General features: G+C 34.5%; 2 protein-coding genes, 1 long non-coding RNA gene and 2 other non-coding genes across 8 annotated transcripts in view; 1 reads left to right on the plus strand and 4 right to left on the minus strand.

Annotated features, from left to right (window-relative positions):
• Positions 1 to 10230, plus strand: part of LOC129943442 (7SK snRNA methylphosphate capping enzyme bin3) — a 262476-nt gene extending 252246 nt beyond the window's left edge. For all 3 annotated transcript variants that reach the window (XM_056052889.1, XM_056052891.1, XM_056052890.1), the window contains 4 exons: positions 7548 to 7728; positions 7794 to 8911; positions 8970 to 9116; positions 9172 to 10230. In XM_056052889.1, coding sequence (XP_055908864.1) covers positions 7548 to 7728; positions 7794 to 8911; positions 8970 to 9116; positions 9172 to 9843 — 2118 coding nt within the window. In that variant the 3' untranslated portion in view covers positions 9844 to 10230. The remainder of the gene's footprint in view (positions 1 to 7547; positions 7729 to 7793; positions 8912 to 8969; positions 9117 to 9171) is intronic.
• Positions 10231 to 11714: 1484 nt separating this feature from the next.
• LOC129940299 (uncharacterized) lies at positions 11715 to 18731 on the minus strand. Of its 2 annotated transcripts, XR_008780661.1 has the most exons (8): positions 18598 to 18731; positions 18474 to 18533; positions 18086 to 18136; positions 17831 to 17882; positions 14521 to 14570; positions 13196 to 13243; positions 12808 to 12997; positions 11715 to 11878 (listed from the first exon to the last, which is right to left on the minus strand). It is a non-coding gene; the product is annotated as an uncharacterized LOC129940299 (long non-coding RNA). The 2 variants fall into 2 exon arrangements; XR_008780660.1 differs by lacking the exons at positions 18086 to 18136; positions 18474 to 18533; positions 18598 to 18731 and having other exon boundaries at positions 17831 to 18019.
• Positions 18732 to 18949: 218 nt separating this feature from the next.
• LOC129940298 (H/ACA ribonucleoprotein complex subunit 4) lies at positions 18950 to 22121 on the minus strand. Its single transcript, XM_056048590.1, has 6 exons — positions 21985 to 22121; positions 21446 to 21817; positions 20750 to 21001; positions 20258 to 20532; positions 19777 to 20196; positions 18950 to 19585 (listed from the first exon to the last, which is right to left on the minus strand). Exons 1-6 carry the CDS (start codon positions 21995 to 21997, stop codon positions 19349 to 19351), a joined length of 1569 nt encoding a protein of 522 aa, XP_055904565.1. The 5' UTR covers positions 21998 to 22121; the 3' UTR covers positions 18950 to 19348.
• LOC129943627 (small nucleolar RNA snoR639/H1) lies at positions 21090 to 21225 on the minus strand. The gene has a single exon (XR_008781336.1). It is a non-coding gene; the product is annotated as a small nucleolar RNA snoR639/H1 (small nucleolar RNA).
• LOC129943628 (small nucleolar RNA snoR639/H1) lies at positions 21277 to 21409 on the minus strand. The gene has a single exon (XR_008781337.1). It is a non-coding gene; the product is annotated as a small nucleolar RNA snoR639/H1 (small nucleolar RNA).
• Positions 22122 to 23468: the final 1347 nt, after the last annotated feature.

The following is a 23468-nucleotide window of genomic DNA, read 5'->3' on the forward strand; positions in this document are numbered from 1 at the left end:
GCACGATATCCCAGCTACCACCATGTCTCCAAGTTGTGGGACCGAGCTTTCTTCATGACAGATAATCTCCATGTTTCTCTTGGCCTTCCAGGCCGCCTTCTGCTATGTTGTCGTCCGGCTTCCTCAATATATGGCCAATCCAGCGCCACTTTCTCTGCGCGATGTCAACATCCACTTTTGTTTACCCAGTCCTGAGCCACAGTTCATCGTTAGATATGGTTTGTGGGCACCGGATGTTCAGAATGTAACGTAGACAGCGGTTGACAGAAGTTTGCAACCTTCTCGACATGTGAGCAGAGCACTTCCACGTTTCGCAGGCGTATTGCAGCACGGATTTTACGTTGGACTCAAGCAACTTTAACTTGGTACTGAGCGCTATTTTCCTGAAGTTCCACACTTTAGAATGCATTCCCAATGCCCTACGGGCTTTATTTATACTATCGGTGACATCCAGGTCCATTCCACCATCGAGTGCCAAATAGCTTCGAAGATAGTTAAACTGGGTGACCTCTTCTACTGCCACTTGTCTCACAATAACCTGTTGTTGTTGGTTCCAGCTGGTGTGCAGTAACTTAGTCTTACTGGCATTAATCCTTAAGCCAGCCACTTCCTCATTTTGTTGAAGAGAGTGGCACATTTGGTTGAGGTCTCCATTTCTGTTTGCCATTAAGCATATGTCGTCAGCATAATCCAAATGGCTTAATGTTTCCTTCAGGCGCCAATGGTTACCCAGTCTCCCGTGTTCACCCATCGTAGCAGTCATAACATCATCAATAGCAAGCAAGAACAAAATCGGTGACAATACATCACCCTGTCTCACTCCATATCGCATTTCAAATGCGTCGGAAAGCTGTCCATTGTGCAAAACGAAACACCTTGCGTTGTTGTGAGACTCTTTTATTATAGCAACAATTTTATCAGGAATGCCTCTAGCAACAAGCAATCTCCAGACAACGCGATCGAAGGCCTTTTCCAAATCGACGAACATGAGGTAAAGCGGTGATTGGTACTCCGACGATTGTTCAAGAATAATTCGCAAGATGCTGATGTGGTCGACACATGATCGACCACTGCGAAATCCCGCTTGATGCCTCTTGAGCGTAGACTCGATCTTAGATTTTATCCTCTCGAGAATGATGGTTGCCATTAACTTTTAAATAAGGACAGAATGGTGATTCCACGCCAGTTATTGCAGTTCTTAAGACCATCATTTTTTGGTATCTTGACGATTACCCCGTCCTTGCATTCCCTGGGAAAGGTTTCGTTTTTCCAAATAGACTTAACAAGCGGCAACAAAATACCTGCAGCCAAATCAGAGTCTGCTTTGAGGAATTCAGCAGGTATGACATCCAGTCCAGTTGCTTTGTTGTTCTTTAAAAGATGTATCGCAGTTCTTATTTCCGTGCATGTCGGGGGGTAAATATTAATGCTTCTGGTGGATCTACGTATGTCCAGCAGTTTATACAGATGGATCAAAACAAAAGAAGGAGTTGTTGGAGGTGTGTACTCTGAACGACTGAAATTAAGTCTGTCATTCTGCCTTCTCAATCATTGTACTCGTAGCGTGTTCCAGGCAGAACTTTTGTCGATAAAAGAAGTCTTGTCCTGGCTGATATCCGTATTTTCCCGGGTAATCAGGCCGCTATCAAATCTCTAGACTCTGTCTCTACAAACTCTATAACAATCCTTAACTGTCGATCATATCCAATGGGCATGGCACAACAGTTTAATATTCACCTTTGCTGGGTGCAAGGACAGAGACATTCCAGGAAACTGTTAGGCAGATCAAGTCGTCAGGAATAGTACAATACAACCCATTCTACCACGTTTGGCTATTGGTGGCATACCAATCGCAACATGTAAATTATTGCTAAAGAAGTACGGTATGTAGAAGGCAATAACCAGGTGGAATAACACCACCACGTGTAAGGTCACAAAAAACATCTGGCCCACATTAGATTTAAAGCAATCATGGTGCTTGCTATATTTAAGCAGATCGCATATAAACTCGATAATCGGTGTCATAAGCGGGCACTGTCTAATAGGAAAGCACGCCACGCGGCTAGGCGTATTCTCAAATGACTTTTGAAGAAGCTATGTGGAAGAGGAGGAAACAGTTCTTCACCTTCTCTGTACATGCTCTGATCTAGCTTAAAAATGCAAGAATTACCTAAGAGAATTCTTCTATAACGATCTAAATTATATTAAAATTATCAGCCTCTCACATTCCGTAAGGGACTTAAACTGGTTTCATTTAGATTAGGAGAAAGTTTCAAGATTCATGTGATATCACAATGGACCATTAAACTGGCCTAAATGTGTCCTATTCCATCACGGAACCTAACCTAACCTAATCACACTTATCCTTAATGAGTCGATTTTGCCATCAATGACTAACATAGTAAACTTTACATAAAATTGAAGATTACCAGGGGTAGTTGAAGCTTGCCGGATCTGATAAAGAAAACACTTAAAAACACTTCTGAAAGGAATCTCAAAAGAATTTGTATTCAAAGTGTTGGCCACTGGATTCTACACATTTTGCACATCTTTCATCCAAATCATGGATATCAAGACAAGCCATTCGACTAGCCTTTTATAATTCTGTAAAATTGGAGAAACTCTGCTCTACGAGTGAGTGTCCCATCGATGCGTACAGTGATAGTCGGACGGAGGGATGTCTGGAAAGTATGTCGTATGCGATAATATTTCCCAAATATCAGCACAGTAATGTGTTACTCATTACTTGATCGGTACTATACAGTGCGTTGCCATGTTGTAGGATAATTTTTAAATGTCTTCAGGCCCATTCCGACCGTTTTTCGATCAATCTATGATTTAAGCTGATAATTTGTTGTCGATAACAATCCTTATTTACAGTCTAGCCAGGTTTTAATACCTTAGTACACCACACTACATTTTTCCCATCAAAGAGAACATTACAATACGGCCAAAGCGATTTGGCCTTGGAGTTAATCGTCCAGTCTCGCTAGATAAAAGCAAAAAGAGTATGTACCCCATAGATGGTTAGGTTAGATAAATGGGCTGACGATTGACGATAATATCGCCACACTTAACTCAATGTAGATTTATTGTGATACCCTGAAGTATTGCAGGTCCCTATAAATAAAATATAAAAATCTATGATGTTGTCTTGCCTTTTAAAGGCTTGGTTAAAGCCTAATAAGCTGTTTCCTGAAATGTCTTCCAAATCTTCAAGATTATTGAAAAAATGTTGAAGCATAAGAAGTGGGCTGTGTATTCTTGCTCTTCCTCATCACAGCACCCTTTCCACATATCATTTGTGGTAAGCCGCATTTTCTTTTTATATACATACAGTTGTGTTCATAAAAATAGCAGTGCTGATCACATTTTATTAGATTGTCAATTATTTTAAGAACGGAAATTCGTACAAAAAAATTTAACATGTTACTTGCATCTAACGGTCTTTCGTGTTCATATTAGAGACTTTTAGCTTAAAGTTAAACTCTAGTTTTTCCGGTAAACACACAATATTTCAAACTCTCTGGATATAGAGTGTTCATAAAAATAGCAGTGCTTTTGATTTTATAATTAAGAAGGTTAAAAATCAATTTTTTTTAATTTTCGGTAAGTAAATATTTTACTTTTAGTTTAAAGTTAGTTTAAAGTATTTTCAACATACTAATACATATATAAAAAATTAAAAAATATTGGCTCAAAAATAAACAATGGGACGAACAAGACACTGCACCGAAACAATTCGAAAACTTATTCAAAAACTGTGTTTGGAAGAAAAAACCTACCAAAATATTCCAGACATCCTAGGCTACTCAGCAAAAATGGTCAGTAACACCTTAAATGGCAAAATAAAGCGAAAACGTGACGCCCAAAAAGGATGACTACTAAAAGAACCGACAGAAAAATTGTTCAGTTAGCAAAACAGAACCCTTCCATAGTCTCTAGTAAAATAAGAAATGGACTTCAACTGCCTGTAAGCGCTGTCACAATACGAAGACGTCTTTTAGAAGCGAAGTTATCAGCCCGAAGTCCAAGCAAGGTACCATTCTTGACGAAAAGGCATGTGGCAAAGAGAATGGAGTTTGCCAAAGTGCTTAGAGAATGAGCAAAAGAAAAATGGAGGAATGCTCTGTGGAGCGATGAGAGCAAAGTCGTCCTTTTTGGATCCAAGGGTCGTCGAGAACATGTGAGAAGACATCAAACTTCAGCAGACGATCCACGGTACACTGTAAAAACAGAGAAAAATGGTGGAGGAAAAATTATGATATGGGCTTGCTTTCATACTACGGGGTAGGGTCTATTTACCCCATCAATCGGGGGTATAATTGATGCAACCGAGCATGTGAAAATAATCGAGGAGGTTATATTACCCTATGCTGAAGAGGAAATGCCGTTGTTTTGGGTATACCTACAAGACTATGACCCATAGCATACGTCAAACAATGCAAAATCATGGTTTGCGCAGAAGAAGTTATAAGTTATGGAGAGGCCCGCTCAATCCTCCGACCTTAACCCCATCGAAAATTTGTGGCAGGATGTTAATAACGCAGTTCATAAAGCAAAACCCAAGAATTCGAAAAAAATTGTAGAAAGCAGTGCGTGATTTTTGGAACGCAATACCAGTCGGGAAGTGTCAGGTTTTACTGGACTCGATACCTCGTAGATGCGAAGCATCATAAAAAACAATGGTTATATAACAAAGTACTAATTGTAAGCTAGCATTCTCTGTATACTTTTATATAACTTATTACAGTTTTTCTTACTTCTGACGTTATAAATCTAGTACTTTGTCATGCACTGCTATTTTTATGAACAGACATATATTTAAAAAACGGTTTTTTCTATGACAAAGCTAACGGTAAAAAATCGATAGTACTAATTTTCTGTTATTATGAATAAAATATTTTAGTTTGTTGTTAGAAGTTTAATGAAATATGTTATAGCGTTGAAATTGAAGGCCTTTTTGTTTTATTTGGAGAGCACTGCTATTTTTATGAACACAACTGTACATATGTACTCCACGAGTTTCAACCAACAACCTATCAGCTTTCCGATGTTTTTTTAAATAAAATTAAAAAAAATAAAAATCATGCTCCTAACAATATAACCAAATGCTCTATATCCATTCCACAGAGTGGTTTATCTTATGCTGACAAATTAAGAGGCTCAGCTCCTCCTCATGTTGTAATTGAAGGTCCGGTCTTTAAGCCAGACAATCCCAATGATATGGCAGACTTCTTAAATAAATGAATGAGAGACTTTTTGGGGTACCAATAGCGACTCTCATATCCAAAATTAGAGTCTTTTAGCCTCTTTATAAAACACTCGAAGAATCCCACAAACCGGGTGCCTATCTTTGCTTTATTGCCTCCCTCTCACCCCTTTTACCATGATTCTTAAACTAATCTCGTCTAATGTTAACTCCTTAACGAAAGATAAAGAAATTGAAATAGACTTCTTCTATCCAACTGCAGTCTTCCTTCAGGAAACTTGTCTAAAAAAAACAGCAAACAGATGTCGTACTATTACGATCTAGTTAGCAGTAACGAAAGTAGAGGTTTCCAAATTCTCTTGAAGAATTCTATTCGGTTCTCCCAAAAAATGTTTTCAAACATTCTGATTTCAGCAACCATTGCTGTTGTACCATTAAGTACTCATCAATTTTCATAAACACTAGCACTTGTCTCAATTTATGTACCATGTCATGCAGGCGCATATCTTTCAACAGCTCCTCGATGATCTTATATCTTCCTTATCTAACTTTGACTACATAATCATAGGTGGTGATTTCTAATCCAGGCACCTACTTTGGGGCGACCCAATAACAAACCAGAATGGTTCCAACTTGGCCAATTAGTTCCTTGAGGAAAAATTTCTCGATTTCGACATTGTCACCCCAGTGGGTCTCACACGCCCCACCCTCCCGGATTCTGGCTCACACATTGATTTCTTCCCGACCTCGTCTAACCTCAGAACAAATAACAATATAGCTTGCACTACTCTCGATCAAATATCGGACCACTTCTCGATATTCGCAACCATACAGCTTGATCATAGCTCAATTTTTTCGGATTTTCCAAAAAAGTATACCAGCTTTAAAAATACTAAGTGACCTGCCTTCAATAGATCACTTAAGACCAGGCTTTCAAATTTGAACATCCCTATCGACAGAAACCTCTCAAATGAGGAAATCGATAACTTCATTGATTTGTCCACTGCAGCCCTGACTAACTGTATCAACCAGTAAGGCCAAGAGATAAACTCACTAAATAATCGCCTCAATATTTCTCCATCTACATTAAATATCTTCAAAATTAAAAAGAACTGGAAACTAAGACTCAAAAGACGTTTTCATCACTTCGGTGACCGCAACATTATGTAGAACTGTCGGCACAGACAAAATGCCTTTCTAAATTAATCAGTTAAAAAGAGTTCGATTTGAAACAAATGAGCAATTCAGGGAAAAATTAGCCAGTCTTAAACCAAATTCAAATGTTTTTAAGGTAATTGACCAGATAACCGGCCGCAAAGCAAACTACACGCAATTAAGCAATTAGAATTAGGTTCTCTCGTTTCAGAACAACAATTACTAAACCCCATCAGAAAAAGTAGAGGCATTTGCCTCCTTTTATTCTAATTTATATTCCAAAAAAAAATCATTTTTCGATCCGGTCACAACTTGGAGGCAAATACTTTTAATTATTCTTTCCTAGTTTGGAACGCAAACATTCAACTGACAAATTTTTCTTCATGTCAGGTTCAGGCAACATAAGGGACTTCATTTGCAGTCAACTTCATTCTTTGAGCTTACATTTTGACCAAAGAAACTAGTTAGTTTTTCAAGTGTCATTAATTTCAAATTCAGAACTTTACTTCGCAAACTTTTTCTTTAAGTTCATAGTACAAAAAGTACCTAACAAATTCTTGTCTACACAACACTCCTCAGGCAAGCTACAACTCCATCACGATTTGTATTTTGTGCTGAAAAGAAATATTCCTTATTTCTTTCCAAATTGTCAAGAAACCTTTTACACAAAACATTAAATGGCTGTTCTGAAAATAAATAAATCATAGAGTAATAAAGTTCAGCTTTCAGTTGAATGAAAATACATGATTAACTGTCATTTTGATAGAAGTAAACTTGACTTAAAAGTTAGGGAGATTTTTCTTGGCTAACTTTCCAGTTAACTTTTCATTAAAGTAGCCTAATTGGACGGTAATTTTTTGGCAGCTGGCTAATCAGATACAAGAAACTTGCCTAACTTTCAAGTCCTTTATGTCGTCTGAAACTTCCCAATGTTTACACTTCACTAGAGACATCTATCGAGAAAACCATACAAGTTCCTACTCCCCAACTTCAAATTTTAAATTACATAATTTTATATACATAACTCATTCGTAAAATTTAAGAGTCAAGGGGCAAATTTCAGGCACCATTTCCACCAAAAAAGATCAATGAGGAATCGTCTTCTAGCTAATATTATTTTTATTCCATTAAAACTTAAATATTTATTTTTTTTATTTTTTTTTTCTATTTAATAACTTAGTTTCGTCGTTTGGATTCAATGGACAAAATCGTGAGTCCGGTTGTTCCTCAGCCTGGTGCATGGAAACGACCACCTAGATTGGTGCCGACTGGAGCCAGAAAAACTTCAAGACATCGGTCAACTTCTGTGAGTGAAACAGAACTTCTCAGTCCAATAGATGATTCAAAAACAATAACTGATAGTAAGTTGCAAAAAACAAACATTTAAAAATATTTATCTAATAAATCTCTAATTTCCTTTTTACAGCCGATAGCATTCGTGCAGATACACCTGAAATAGATTCAGTATCAAGGCATATGGACACTGCCTCCATAGGTAGTCCTCAAAGCTCAGTGTCCGCCAACACCAACAATCTCGACAACTCATCGATCGTTGATAAATCCTCTACGGTTCCCAAACAAGAAGCTAAATCATCACATAACAACAATAAATTGCCAAAACTCCGACCAGATACAGCAAAATACCAATATGGCAACTATGATCGCTACTCGGGCTATCGTCATCTCAACGAATTCATGGATGTTCGCCTGCAAGTGTTCCAGCGTAATGCTGAACTCTTCCGGGGGAAGGACATCCTGGATATTGGTTGTAATGTGGGTCACATGACTATTACTGTAGCAAGAAATTTAGCACCAAAATCAATTTTAGGAATTGATATCGATAAGAATCTAATTGCCAGGGCAAGAAAGAACCTTTCGATGTTTGTGAGAATACCATTAGTAAAAGAGGAGAAATCCAAAAAGCTCGTTCCAAAAGAAGAAAAAGAAGACGAACAAAAAGAAGCCCCAATAAAAGAGGACGAACAAGAGGAAGATTCTCAAAAGACCACCACTACCAAGCAACAAAACAAAAGACGAAAAAATAATCAAAATCGTAATCTGCAACAACAACAACAACTACAACACAATCATCATCATCGCCACTACCATCACCATCATCATGGTCATCATCATTTTCATCATGGTTTCCCCATGCATCATCCTCATCTTCAAAATGTTGAACCGCAGAATTTATTCCCAGTTTCATTTCCCTTAACCTATGGAGGTATTCCAGAAGTCAACAGACAATTCCAGTCCGAGATTGAATCGTCTTCATCATCAAGCTCGACATTCACCGAATTCCCAAAGAATGTCTTCTTCCGGCAAACAAATTACGTGCTCAAAGAGGAGGCATTGCTTAACAATGACACTCAGCAGTATGATTTGATAGTGTGCCTGTCCGTCACTAAATGGATTCATTTAAATTTCGGTGATAATGGTCTGAAAATAGCCTTCAAACGAATGTTCAATCAACTGCGTCCCGGAGGAAAACTTATATTAGAAGCTCAAAATTGGGCCAGCTATAAAAAGAAAAAAGATTTAACGGTAAGTTTTTGAGTTTGTTTTTTTTTGTCAATTTTAAATTTAATTTTATTTTTTGAAGGAAACTATTTATAACAACTACCAGAACATCGAGTTCTTCCCCAATAAATTCCATGAGTATTTGCTAAGTAATGAAGTCGGATTTAGTCATAGCTATACGCTGGGTGTTCCAAGACACATGAGCAAGGGTTTTTGTCGACCAATTCAGGTAATTTAGAAGAATTTGTAAAATTTTCATGAGTAACTAATTTTATTTTTTACAGCTTTATGCCAAAGGGGATTTCACTCCCAATCATGTACGCTGGAGTGATGCCTACAACCCACAAACTCCGTATGAAGCATATCGTGGCATTTATGCTACAATGCCACGTCAGCCACATCCCATGCCAAGCGCCTATGACACGCCATCTTGTGGTGGAAATTCGGGCTCCTACAGTTGCCGACAAACGCCAATGCATCAGCCGACCTCTCAGTACTATAACCCATTGGAAACAGATAGCTATCTGCCCAGCTATGACATTGAAGTGCTAAATCAACTCTACGTATTCGCATCACCTCTGTATCAAACAGTGTGGTCGCCTCCGGCCAGCATGCGGAATTCTTCTTCGCATACTCCGCTCTTTGGCAGCGTGCGTGAAATCGAGAACGAAGAAGGAGGCGGCGGTTCGAGCTTCCACCGTCACGTTTACCCACCAAACGATGAGACCTCATCACCAAACGCCAACGGCGCCTTCAATAGCATACGTGACGCGGACACCGATGATTCTCAAACAAACTCTGCCGTACAACATGTTTATGCCAACTGTGAAAGCTCTTCGTCGCCGCATGTAAACGATTCGGAGACCCAGGATGGTCTGGAAGAAGTGGCTGCTGTTCCCCCCAATAGGCCCACATATGAGCCAAATGGCGGCTGCTGTGACTCTAACGAGTCTTAAATTGTTTTCTATACCTAAGTGTATATTTATTTTAATGAAACGTGTTATATATTTTAAGAAATAATAATTTTATTATTTTATTGAATAGAAACAAGGAAACTTATATACACACACGTAAAATACAATTTTAAATATACATATATAAGCAACCGTATACATATGTATGTATGAGAAAAAAAAATGAAATAACTTATAAGAAACTAAATTTATATTAAAAAACAACAATTTTTTTAAATTAAATCTGTGATTTGAATTTATGAAACATTAAAAACGGAAAAAATAAACAAAAAATTGTAAAAAGTTAAAAGTAAAAAGAATTAATATAAAAATAATTATAGTATGCAAAAAGTTGAATAAAATACAACACATTTTTATTTAAAATAAAAAAAAAAACATGGATTATTAAAAAAATGGTTTTTATTTCATATTGAGTGAACCCTTTTGGAAGGTTCAGGTACAATGTTAGGGTCTTAATTCAAAGGTAAGCTGTTTCGGAAGGAAATCAGGTATTGATTTCACGTGTTTTCTTGGCTCTCATTTAAATGTGTAAAGTTTAAGCCTGCAAGGAAAAGTGGAAAATTAGGAGCATTTCAAAAATTCCAAGGGAAATTTTATTCCCAATACCGATCGGACCCAATTGTTCAAAAAACTAGGTAAAATAAGCTATGGATACAACTCGGCGAAGCTGTGCACCATTTTTGAAAATTTTATAAAAATTTTTGCAAACAAAAATTTTAACGACCAATAGCCTAGAAATTTGCTCGAATTTGCTTTGGCGAAGATTTAAGACGCTATATTGACGCTTGTGGTTGATGTATGAAAATGTTTTATATGTCAAAATGACCGGTTATTTGTCAAGAATATAATGAAATTTGAATTTTGAAAATTGGTTCAAAAATAAAAAAGTTATGATCGATTTTGTAAAAAAACGTATTTTTGAAATATTTTACCGTTTAAAACTGTAAATATACGTGATCAAATTATAAGTTCTAGATATAATTATTCGTAACGAATTAAGCTTTCGAATGATATCTCATTTATGAAAATCGGATCAGTATTTTCCAAGTTATAGCGGTTTTAGTTCGGTTTGAAATATAATTTTGAAAATTTCCATACATTAACCTATAAAATATTTTGCAAAATTCAAAAAATTTAAATGGCTTTTTTAAGCGTGTGTATATGTGAATATATAATTTAAAGGTAACGTTGTTTTTTTAAAATTATTTCTTTGACGTTATAGACCTTAAAAACCATAGTTTTAAGAGATCTTAGTTGAAATATATTTTTGTATCCATACCTATAGGAAACATCGTTTTAAAATCGTGTTCGTTTGATTTATATTGAAACGACCTCCAATATGGTTTTGGAAAACAAATATACCCACAATTAAATTTACAAAACTACTTTTTCATGAACGAATGCTTGGATGCTATAATCCACTGGATGTTTTCATTCGCGGACGATCGATTGGTTAGCGATGCTAAAGCGGGGAATTTTCTTTTATCGATTTTAAAACTTATATGGCTCAATTTTACTTGTCAAAATATGACAGTTTCCAAAAGTGACTATTGTCCAAAAAGGCGACTACTCTCTTAACTCTGACCAAAAAACCTCTTATAGTTCTTCTAAACTTTCTAGTTGGAACAATCTCAATAACCAATATTCTTATAAATCACTTGAAAAAGTATCTAAACCTGAAATATTGTTAATTTTTGTTTTTACTTTCCTTGTGGCTTACTGTTTCGATTGAAAAGTTATGAAACAAGCATTTCCAAGCGATCCCTTAGTCTTGTTTTCTTATATCAGAATTCTTGATGTCATCTCCGTGTTGTTGTTCTTTTAACCATACAAAACAATAAAAAACATTTGAATCCGATGTAATTGTAGTTTATTTATTTTATTCTTTGTCAATTAACAATTTTTTTGTAAGTTTAGATCATTAAAATAAAATATTATCCTATTATAAGTCGAATTTTACAATCTTCTTATTTTAAGTTCCGCCAGAACTTCCTAGACGCACTTGCTCAAGTTATACCTGTAAAAAAGAGAAAAAGTTATAACTTTAAATTTTGTTGTTTATTCATTTTAAAATATATCATTATTAAATATTTTATCAGTAGGACCTATTGGATAGTTGTTGCGTTATGTAATCATGCTACATTCTCAATATCCTCTTTCTCATCATTTTATAACAGAAATTTTTAAGCAAATAACTTGATATGTTCGAGTTTTGTCCTTACAATTGAACTTCGAAAAATTAAGATTTTTACCCATGTTCCGAATTTCGATCGAAAGTGAAATAAAATCAATTTTCAATTTGACGTGAAATGAAGTGAAATCGATTTCGAAAACTTCGAACTGTCAGAACTGAAGAATCATTATCGATCTTTATTTTGTTTTTGAAATAAAACGTTTGTGTTGTGAAGATGGATGCAATATTATTGGCAATTTTAAGCGTTTAAGCGAAAAAAGGAAGCAGAATTCAAGAGAAAAAATAAGAAGACGTATTTTGCGAGAGAATTCAAATGTATTGGAGTAAGTGTATGAAAACCATGTAGAACTGATTTCCTGTTTAAGGCTTTCATTGTAATTGTAGATTTAGCAGACTCTTTTTCATGTGTTCTAAGGGAAATAGAACCTTTTATAATACCTTCTCCATTAATTCAATTCAAAAACTTGCTGTAACCCTCCGATTACTAGCAGAAAGAAGCTATCAAAGATCAATTCACAGAAATAAAAAATGTGAATTCGTTCAAAAAATGGAACAAACCGAAATACAGAACATCCATTTGCATGTTCGAAAATCCAATTCAAGATAACGAATTGTGAAACACCTAAATTCACTTTCGCAAAGTGTATTCACAATAAGTGAAATGCAGAACATGGGCATTTATGTCCAAATAATGAATTTTATAATCAAGTTATCCGCTTCAATATTCAAACAAAAGTTTAACATATACTTACAATTATTCATAATAGGAACACAAGTCACGCGGCAGTTGTTGGTGTCAAGAAGTTTGGAAGCTGTCTCATTTCATCTTTACCCCATCTGTTACATACAACATTATTTATTTGAAAACTATTCAACCAAAATTATCAAAAATTAACATTTTTGAACTAGATCATTGACAAATATGTTGTTTTCATCTGAACCCTAAAAAGACGAAAAAAAAAAACACTTTAAACCTCAAATTACATAAATATTATTAATATGTTTTTGAATATTGTATAACTTTTCAGAAGGACCTATTGGATAGTTGTTGCGTTATGTAATCATGCTACATTCTCAATATCCTAGTTCTCATCATATAAAGCAACATTTAAAAAACATATATTTGTTTTAATATCTTACCTTATAGGTATTTCCATTTCATCAAAACATGAAGACGTTTTTCAAGTTCTAGAATTAAAAAAAAGAAACAAAAATTACACATTTAAAATGGTAAAAATAATATGTTTCATCAGTTTGTGTCATAAATAAATCAGTAGGACCTATTGGATAGTTGTTGCGTTTAGTAATCATGCTACATTTCAATATCCTGGTTCTCATCATATTAAAAAACATTTAAAGAAGAAACATACAATCCACTTCAAAATACTAACAAACATTTTTGAATATGCGGGTATTTTGTTAATTTTTACTTAAATATTGAGTATCTTTGTGCCATTTGTAGATACTAACTACTTCCTTAAGATGTTTAGCAAAAAAATAACCAGCTTGAAGACGAGCAATTTTAAGGTTTGCATCGAGTTTAGACCAATGATTCTATGAAGTTTAAACTAAAAGCTAGCGCAAACTCTCTTTAACGAGTTAATAATGAAGAACAGAGGTAAGTTATGCGATTACCAATTACCAAACACCAACTAGCTTCAAAAAGAAGGTGATAACATGGTTTTTTTTTGTCAGATGAAAAGAAGCTAAATTTATTTTATTTTCCAGAAATTTATTTTGGTGTTGGGAGCAATCAGTTATTTTGGAACTGATGCAAATATTACTGAAGCTGGGTAAGGGCCAGTTATAGCTGTAATTGACATCGATCCGGGAAAATTTCTGAATCGATATTTGACTATGTTTCCTTTCGATTAGAAATGAAAATTATACACTGATCGATTGGAAATCACCCAAAGATTTTTTTTAAGAAAAAAAAAGTGTAATTGCGCATTTGTTTTTCTCTAAAAATGTATTTTTCTATTTTCCAGACGGACATTAATTTTCCTAAACAGCTGATACTTTTACGTTCAAAAGTGAAACGAATCGTTCCACTGATTTGCGTTCGAGTTTCACACAATTCCAATGACAGATTTCTGTCAGTAAAGGTTTTTCGGTGGATTTCAATTAGGAAATTTTTTTCAATGACGGAAACTTTTAATGATATCTATAAACGACCTGTCAAGAAAATTATAATGATTGTTTTCGATGATGAAAAATCTAATGATAGCTATAACTGGGGCCTAAAAGAAAATCTTGGAAGGAAATGTTCGTGAGATTGTGACTCAAAAGAAAATTTAATTTTTCTTACTAGAAAGCTTTGCATGGGGACGAAAGAAAACCTAGTGTTTTTATTGGGTAATTCTTTTCTTAATATCTTAAGGAAGTAATTAAAATCAATATTTGGAAAAAATGTTTGTGTGCTTATTAAGTTGAAGCGGAGTGTTAATATTTGTTTGATATCTTACCTTAAATCTCAATGTCCTCTCCTTCCACACATTAAGATATTTTTCGAATTCTAGAATTAAAAAAAAGAAACAAAAATTAAACATTTAAACTTGAAAATATATGTTTCATCAGTTGTCATAAAAAAATCAGTAGGACCTATTGGATAGTTGTTGCGTTATGTAATCATGCTACATTCTCAATATCCTCTTTTTCATCATACAAAAACTTAATTTTAAATTAATCTTTTGAAACGAAAAACAACCTTTAAATATACATACAGGTTTGGCCAAAACAAAAGCAACTTTAACTGTCGCGGTTATTTAACATTTTAAAAACAAATTTAGGATTCAATTATCGTATATTTTTGTTTTTAGAATTTAAATAAATATTTACAGTTTCTAACCGAAAATAAAATTTTTGAAATAGTTCATTAAATACAGCACAATTAGTTCAATATTAGGCTGATCAAAACAAAATCAACTTCTAAAAATGCATTTATTTTTCTTAGACTTACTGAAATATTGCTTTGTTTTTAATCACTTTAGCACATCTTCAAAGCTTAGAGTCTTAAATTGGTTATTATGCTGTTTGGGATAATTTTTGCAATCCCATTCAACTTGATTAAACAGGGGCCTGATTATGAGGTTCGCGGCTGGTCGTTTTCAATGCTTATTAACGAATTCGCGGCGGAGCGAAAAAAGCTCTTCCCGTATTCCAGTGATTTGACACTTTTGGTTTGACTTTTTCTTCCTATATTCCAGCTTTCCAAAAAAATAATTTCTTTTGTTTTGATTTCATTAAATTTGCGGAATTTGCGGTGATTTATTCGAAATTTTACATTTTATTGTGGATCGCGGATAATTTATAAGAAAAAGAAAATTAAAATAAAGCTAAATCACATTTGTATATAATTGCAATCAAGAAAGAATCCACGAAATCGAACAGTGAATAATAACGAACACTCTTTCGCCTCTAAATCCGCCAAAAAAAAAGCTATCGCCTTCGAATTTGTTAATTAGTCGAATTCAAAACAAAGAAGGCGAAAGCAATAATTGAAAAATGGCAAAATCGCTAGAAAAACGATTCGCCGCGAATCCCATAATCAGGCCCCAGCTCATTTTTATTTTTGCAATTAATTCTTATAATTTGTCAATCTACAATTCCTCATAGATTTTCTATGAGTTTGAGATCTGGGGACTAGGGACTTTCATTGTAACACGAAAATCCGTTTTTCTTGAAACCACGTCTTAACCGTATTGGACGTAGGCGTTGGGTCGTTGTTCTGCTAAAATATCAATTTCATACCATTACGTCACCTCCTTCGCGGTTTGCAGAAGCTTTGGTGTAACATGGATTAAGCTCCTCTTTGGCAGGTTTGCGAACACGAGGTAAACCATCGGAACCTTTGAAATTGAATTTGATCTCGTTCAAAAAGAGTACGTTCCTCTATTTTGTAACGGTTCAGGTGATCTGATTATGACTTAATTTTAATCCAGTTTTTTTGGTGGAAATAAAAGGTTTTTTTTTTTACAGCTTTGAAAGATTTTAGTCCACCATCAACAGCTCGTCTCCGAATTGTTCTCGCAATTACGTTCAGGTCGAGTTGGGTTCATAGGATAAATTCACAAACGTAAAATTTTTTGTAAAAAGCATCACTGCTTTTTTGCCATGCTGATTGTTGTTCAGCTGATTACGATGCGATGCTGATTGACAAAAAGTTTCACCTTAAAAAACAACTTATGATGGATGGGAAACTTATAAAAACTCTCATTGTTATTAAAATCTGGAACCACACATTTTATCTCTTCTAGAACTTTTCTATACAATACTGACTTTGATTTAATCTGGTTTCCATTAATAGTTTAATTTGTTCGCTGGTAAAATATTCCCCAAAATTCATGAAATTAATTAATTTATAAACAATTTAGAATTTGATGAAATGCTTTTCATTGTCTTTTTCCGCCGTTTTTGCTCCAAGTCCCGTTGGCATCAACAACAAGAAAATTCTTTTTGTTTACATTTGAGCATTAGTGTATCGAAATTTGCAATAATGAACAATTGAAATTTGAAGTGATGCCAATTATTTGCGTTTATGAACGTGCTACAGGGCTGATCGCAAATCATTTCTGCAGTGATGCGTTTGTGAATTTACACATATTTCTCTCGATGATATAAACGGGTTTGTTTTTTAATTAATTTTATTATTGCAGAATCCTCTCCTTTTATTTTTGTTGGTCTGCCACATCGATGAACCGTTTGAAATGACTTTTTGGATTGTACAATTTTATTAATCGGCAAATCATTGATTTTGGAATGGAATATTTTTTCGATATTTTAATTTGACTACTTTATGTTCTTTTATAATTTCGTCTTTTATTTCGTTAAGAGTATCTTTTCCCGGCCATTTTACATAAATCAGCTAAGAACACTTATTAGCGTGTTCATGAACTGAAGAACACCTAATAAATAGATTCAACTACACTCGTTTGCCAACACCTTTAATATGAGCAATGGGTTTTGTAGTTAACGGACTAACTTCCTCTATTAATAGGAAAGAGATCTAGAAATAAAAAGTTGCTTCTTGTTTTGATCAACATAAAATTGGGTTAACTGTCCTACTTCTGTCATATTTCATAAACCGTTATGAAAACTATTTTCTCTTGTGGTCTATTTAGAAGTCCATACATAATGTATTAATTTTTATATACAAATTGACAGGATTTGTGTAAGTTATTAATGAATGACATAAAGATGTCGGTAGTTTTAGTTGCTAATGTTTTGGTCAACACTGGAGTGGAATCGGCTAAGGTAATTGTTGATAAATGACAATCAAAATGATCGAATCTGATTTACATAAGGTGATAGTCAAATTGATACCTAAAAAGCTATCACAAAAAAATGCGATAGTCGTTTTCAAACAAATTTGTTTATTCCGAATAGAGCTACAAGACGCTTACACAAACGACTGGATAATTTTCTTAGTTCACTTTGTTTATTTAAAAAAAACACATTCCTGTGACCGACAAAGCTTACGACATTCGAAAAAAAGCAAGAAAAGCAAGAATTTTATTTAAAAACAGCCAATTTGAAACTTTTATTTAGATATTAAAAAAAAAATCAATTTAAAATTTCACCAAGGCAACAACGAATTTTGACAATTTGAATCTTAAATTGTTCAATCGAATTGAATTGAGTAAAATCATCTTACACAGACGGAATGAAAATGATAGTCAATTTGACTATAAAATAATTGATAGTCAACAATCACCTTAGCCGATTCCACCCCTGTATACATTTTTGTTGTTATAAATAAATATTGTTTTTGCTTACCTTGAAACAATATGCCTTTCCATGAAGAATATAAGAATTTAAAACAATCCGTCTGCAATTTAAAAAAAAAAGAAAACAAATGTCTTTAATAAAATTTAAAAGTATCAAAAATTTAACTGCTTTTGGTTTGTATTATTCAGAAAGACTAATCAATACGCACTCAACATGATTTAATCAGATAGGGGCGAAATAAATTTGTCATCATTGTAATTTAAAAATACCTATTTTTTAAAGAAAATATTTATGAATGCTCACCTTTGTTGATAAAGAATGATGTTCCATATATTCTCCAATGTTACTCTTTACCTGAAACAAAAAAAAATACAATGTTGAATATTCGGCATAGTTATGAGATGAATTTAGCTTTTTGTAGCTAAAAACTTCAGAAAGACTAATCAATACGCACTCATCATGATTTTATCAGATAGGGGCGAAATAAATCTGTCATCATTGAATAAAATCACCATATTTTGCTTTTCGATTTTTATATTTTCAACAAAATAAGTTAAAAATCTTTTGCAAATCTTCTTTTTTCAAATCTCAAACGTCAAATTGGAACATCTTCCATGAACGAAAAGCAAAATGAGGTGAATGGTAACGCCTAAAAATACCAAGATGCAAATGAACATACATATATTCTCACCTTTATTGGTCAGCTATAAATGTTCCACATAACCACAACAGCAAAACCGGCTCGGCCCATCTGAAATAAAAAAAGAAAATAAACAGGTTTAGAATATGACATTTTTCCAAGTTTTCTTTGATACCTATAAAGATAAACTAAAAGCTCAGAAAGACTAATCAATACGCATTCAATCATGATTTTATCAGATAGGGGCGAAATAAATCTGTCATCATAAAATTAATATACTTTATACAATCAATGTTAATATCTCTCCAAATTATAGCTTACCTTTTTTCGTTGGCTTCTTAAGCATGTACAAGATCTAAGCAAATGTCATTTGTCTAATCCAAACCTAAATAAAAAAAACATAAATCAATTAGTTACAATTTGATAACAATGTAAACAATTTCCTTACCTTTTCAAAATCTAGACAACCTTAAATTCTATCCCAAAACAGAATGTTTCAAATAGAAACAATAAAAAGTCTGAATATGTACTCTATGGAGTTTGTTTTAAAAATAATCTTATATTTACTATTGTTATCAAAAAATATGTAATAAAAACAATCTTGCCCTTAGTTAAACAATCTATTCTCTTAAGTAGCTTTAGTAGGCGTTTCTATACTTTCTTCTGAGTAAATCACTTAAAAACTACACACCATTTACTTATTATTTGATTTTTGTTTGTCGTAGGAATAAAAAACAAAATTGCAAAATAACAAAAAAAAACATAAAACGTTTTTCTTTTTTATTCTTTTTCACATTCATACCTCCTTAAAAATTCCTTTTTGGAATTTTATTGTTTTTTTGTATAAAATGAAAATGCATTGTTTTGAAGCACACTATATATATCCAATTCATAGCCCTGAGCTGTGTAACTATTTAGCTTAAAATCTATTCTTCATCGGGCTTCTCCCGATCTTTGTCCTTCTTCTTCTTCTTTTTCTTTTCCTTCTTCTCACCCGCTTCGTTATCTTCTTGGGTGGATGGGAGGGTACTATCATCAGCTTCATTGCTTTCTGGGGCCTCTTTGTCGGCCTTGTGTTTCTTTTTCTTCTTCTTTTCTGAAGTTGAGATGGAAAGCGCCTCAACTGCAGCGGTTTCGTCTTGGCTTTGAACGCTCAATTTGCGCTAAAAGAAAAATAGAAATTCAAATTAAAATCAGCCCAACAACACCAACGGTTATCTTAGGAAGACAATTTTTCATCAGCAAGACTAATCGAAATCCCAACTAATCATGGAAATCAGATAGGGGCGAAAAAATTATTCATCATGGAAACAAACAAAAATTGATTGTCCATTAATTGAAACCTGTAAATTACCTTCTTGCTAGATTCATCAGCTCCATTATCGTGTACGTTGACATTGGAAGCATCACCGTTGGTGGGTTTCTTTGCACTATAGTCCACAAAACCAGTAAGCCACTCTTTGGGAGTGTTCTCGTTTGGTCGGCCGAATTTGTCCAGTTTACCAGAAGCAATAAGCGCTTTCTTGGCAGATGCTTTTGGTCCCAAACCCCAGGTTCTTGGATACGAGTCACGTTCCATAATGACACGTTTAATTTTGGCAACAACACCATGATCGCAAGACGCCATTGTTGCAGTTGTCATTTGTGCAATGGCTAAACAAATAGCTTCACCCTTTGTTGTGACAATGACAATTTCCTGATCAATTTCGATGCCATCTTCGTAACGAAGGACACCAGGTAACATGATTTTTGCACCATAGCAAACAGCGTTGACCTGAAAATAGCTGAAGGTTTAGAGAATTCATAATTTTTTGGGCATTTTTGTTTTTGCTAACCGCGCTATCTTTCAAGATGATTCTCTTATGATTGATCAAAAGACCTTCCAAGGGCTTGATTACTCTCCTAAGCATTGTTTCGTCTTTGTGGTTCTCATACATGTACATAGCATCGAGGACATCGTGCATTGTGACCATGCCATCACGTTCAGATTGGATGCCAGACCTCACACGACGCAACTCCACCATTTGGCCACCAACACCAAGGACAAGTCCCAAATGTACACACATTGTACGAATATACGAACCAGCCTCGCAACTAACCCAAAAAACACCTTTTTATGTGAATTTTTTACCCATTTCCCAGAGGAGGTGATTATTTTTTAATAGGGGGGAGAAACAAAAAAGAAACAAGACTCAGTTGTTGGTTTGATGATATAGCATTTGGAATTATAATTATGCAGGTGAATCAATTTAATACATTTTTTAAATTGTCACCTGTATTAAATGCGTTTGGGAGTTTTTGGGGGAGTTTGTTCATTATTGACTTACCCATATTGCGCGACTCGTCGTAGTCGAGGAGTTTGCTGTCGTAAACGGTACGAACACGAAGTTGACGCTTTACAGCCGAAATAAGTGGTGGACGTTGGAAGAGCGCTCCGCGCAATTTTTCCAACCCTTGTTGCACCTTGGCCACTGATTCGACAGGACCGTGTAATTTGAAAATTGCCACATACTCTTTTCCGGCGCTCTGTTGGGATTTAACTAGACGTGTTGCACGATCGATGCAGACAATCAGGCAACCTGTAATAGAAAGAAGGGTTTGCAATTCGTCAGAGCCGAAACTTCGCTAAGAATCTTTCAACTTAAAATAAGGAGAAGTAAGAATAATTGTCTCCGTGTTTTTCTTTGCTGGAATGTCGAAGAGAACACACCCAGCATACACACACCAGAAATTGATGTTCCCAGTCATAGTCACATCCTTGGACAAGGAAATGATCCAAGCTGCCGGCTTAATATCATGGGGTACACGTATGGTATAACTCAACTGATTTATACATACTTATTGATAAAGGAATTGTTTCTGAATTTTTCTTTGTAAGGTAAACGTAAGAGTTTATCCAACATACACACATCAGAGAATTTTGTTCCCAATCTGAGTCACAACCTTGAGTGAATTGATTCTCAAAGGTTACCGGCTTTACATGGGGTATTTGTATTTTAGAGCAAAACAATCAAGATTCTTACCTGTTACTTTAGGATCGAGAGTACCCGAGTGACCAGTCTTCTCGACTTTCAAAATTTTCTTAATCCACGCGACAACTTCATGCGAACTGGGATTCGATGGTTTATCCAAATTGATGTAACCGGACTTCATGTATTCCTTGATGTCACGGTTCAATGGACTTGCTCCATTTGGTAGAGGTGTGTAGTGATTAGTTCGAACGTTTAGCTTGTCGAAATTCTTCAGCAAGAGTGGCCATTCAGATGTTTCTAATTTTGCTACTTTCTCTGAGGATTTAATTTGGAATTCACTGGATTTTTGAACACTTGCTAGGTCTTCATCAGCATCCATTGGTTCCTCCTTAATCTTCTTCTTTTTCTTTTCTTTTTTTATTTCTATAAATTAGAGATTCATTCAAATAAAATCACATGTTTGGGAATTATACAAAACGTGGATGGGTTTTTTAAGATAGTTTAAATAAATAGAATATTGATGATAAGGTTTGAAAATTTTAAAGAAACACTTAAATATGTTTTTATTAAATTAAAATTGAATTATTTACCAATATTATCCATTTTATTAATTAATTTAATAAATCTGACACGCGTATGCTTTGCACTATTCTGATGAAAGAACGAGGTTAGGAAAATTCAAATACCGCCATGCCACTCTTTCAAAATGCGTTAGCACGTGTGTGATTTTTTGTTGTGGCGACACCTATCTGTGGAAATTAAGAAACATACAAAACATTTAGGGATGCGTTAGACCTTTTTAAAATAAGTATTAGATGCAGTTTACATCTACTTCTTTTTTAAGAATATTTACCCTGACGTTAAACAAGAGTAAAATCGAATCCAACTTTATATCTATTATGTCTTGCCATGAGCAACCTCAAATGTCACATTTAACACAACGGTTAATCTGTTGTTTACTTTTTTGTGATTATCTTTTGTGTCGGCAGATGTTGTTTTTTTACAAAATTAAATTTCAAAAAAATTATATACAAAAAAAAGATTTTGAGTAAACAAAAATTACCCCTTTTAAAAAAATTAATGCTCGTTAAGAAACTGAAGAATTTAAAACAGCTAACTATTCAAGAGAATAAAAGAAACCACACGTTTTGAGTGAATCCATTTACCGAAGTAAGGCAATTTCATGATTTGGAGGCGCACCTACTCAGCTACCTACTAGGGGAGGACGGTGCAGACTATAGGAATTATTGTAGGATGTCGGTGGATAACTTTAAAGCTGTTCTGTGCCTAGCAAAGATAAATTTGAATTAATCTTTAAATACAAAGGATTTCTTCAGCTGTTCAGTGTTCTTCTGGCTGTTGTGGACGCTCATGGAAAATGTGTATATATTGACGTAAACAACAACAATATAAGAAATTAAATTTATTTTTCTTTCCATTAATTAATTTTACTTACTTAATATAAAAAAATATATAGGTATGGCTGCACTCGACGACAATTTAAACGAAATGAAATTTGAATGTCAAAAAGACGGTGAAAAATGGACGCTCACCACTATACATACAATACAAACGTCAAATTTGATGGCAGGATTTTGATCCGCTCGAAAAATCCAAATTGCGATGACCGGATCATTGACTCGATATAAGATTGGTCGATAGTCATGTCATCGGAAATGTTCAATGGAGACAGAAGTATTTACGCAACCGCGGAAAACCGACGTAGATTTTATAAACCCGATATACTCAGCAGCGTCATTTTTTCAATTTGTTGTGGGATCTTACAACAAACGTAAAAGGTCAAAAATCTTACAGTTTTAAAAATATTTCTTACAGGTTCATGAAAACGTCTGGTGAAAGATAATACTTTTCCCAACACACAACATTTATCTCGTTGCATACACAAGCCAAAGGGATTTGTTCTACAAAGTAGAATTAAAGTTCTCATTAGTTACTTACTTAAGGTGGTGCTACAGTCCGGGGCGGACGTGGGTCTCAACCAACTTGCGTCTCCAACCAGCTCGGTCACTAGGTAGCGAGCTCCAGTTTCGCACACCAAGTTGTTTTAGGTCTT

The sequence above is a fragment of the Eupeodes corollae genome, chromosome 1, assembly GCF_945859685.1.
Source record: "Eupeodes corollae chromosome 1, idEupCoro1.1, whole genome shotgun sequence".
NCBI classification, from domain to species: Eukaryota; Metazoa; Arthropoda; class Insecta; order Diptera; family Syrphidae; genus Eupeodes; species Eupeodes corollae.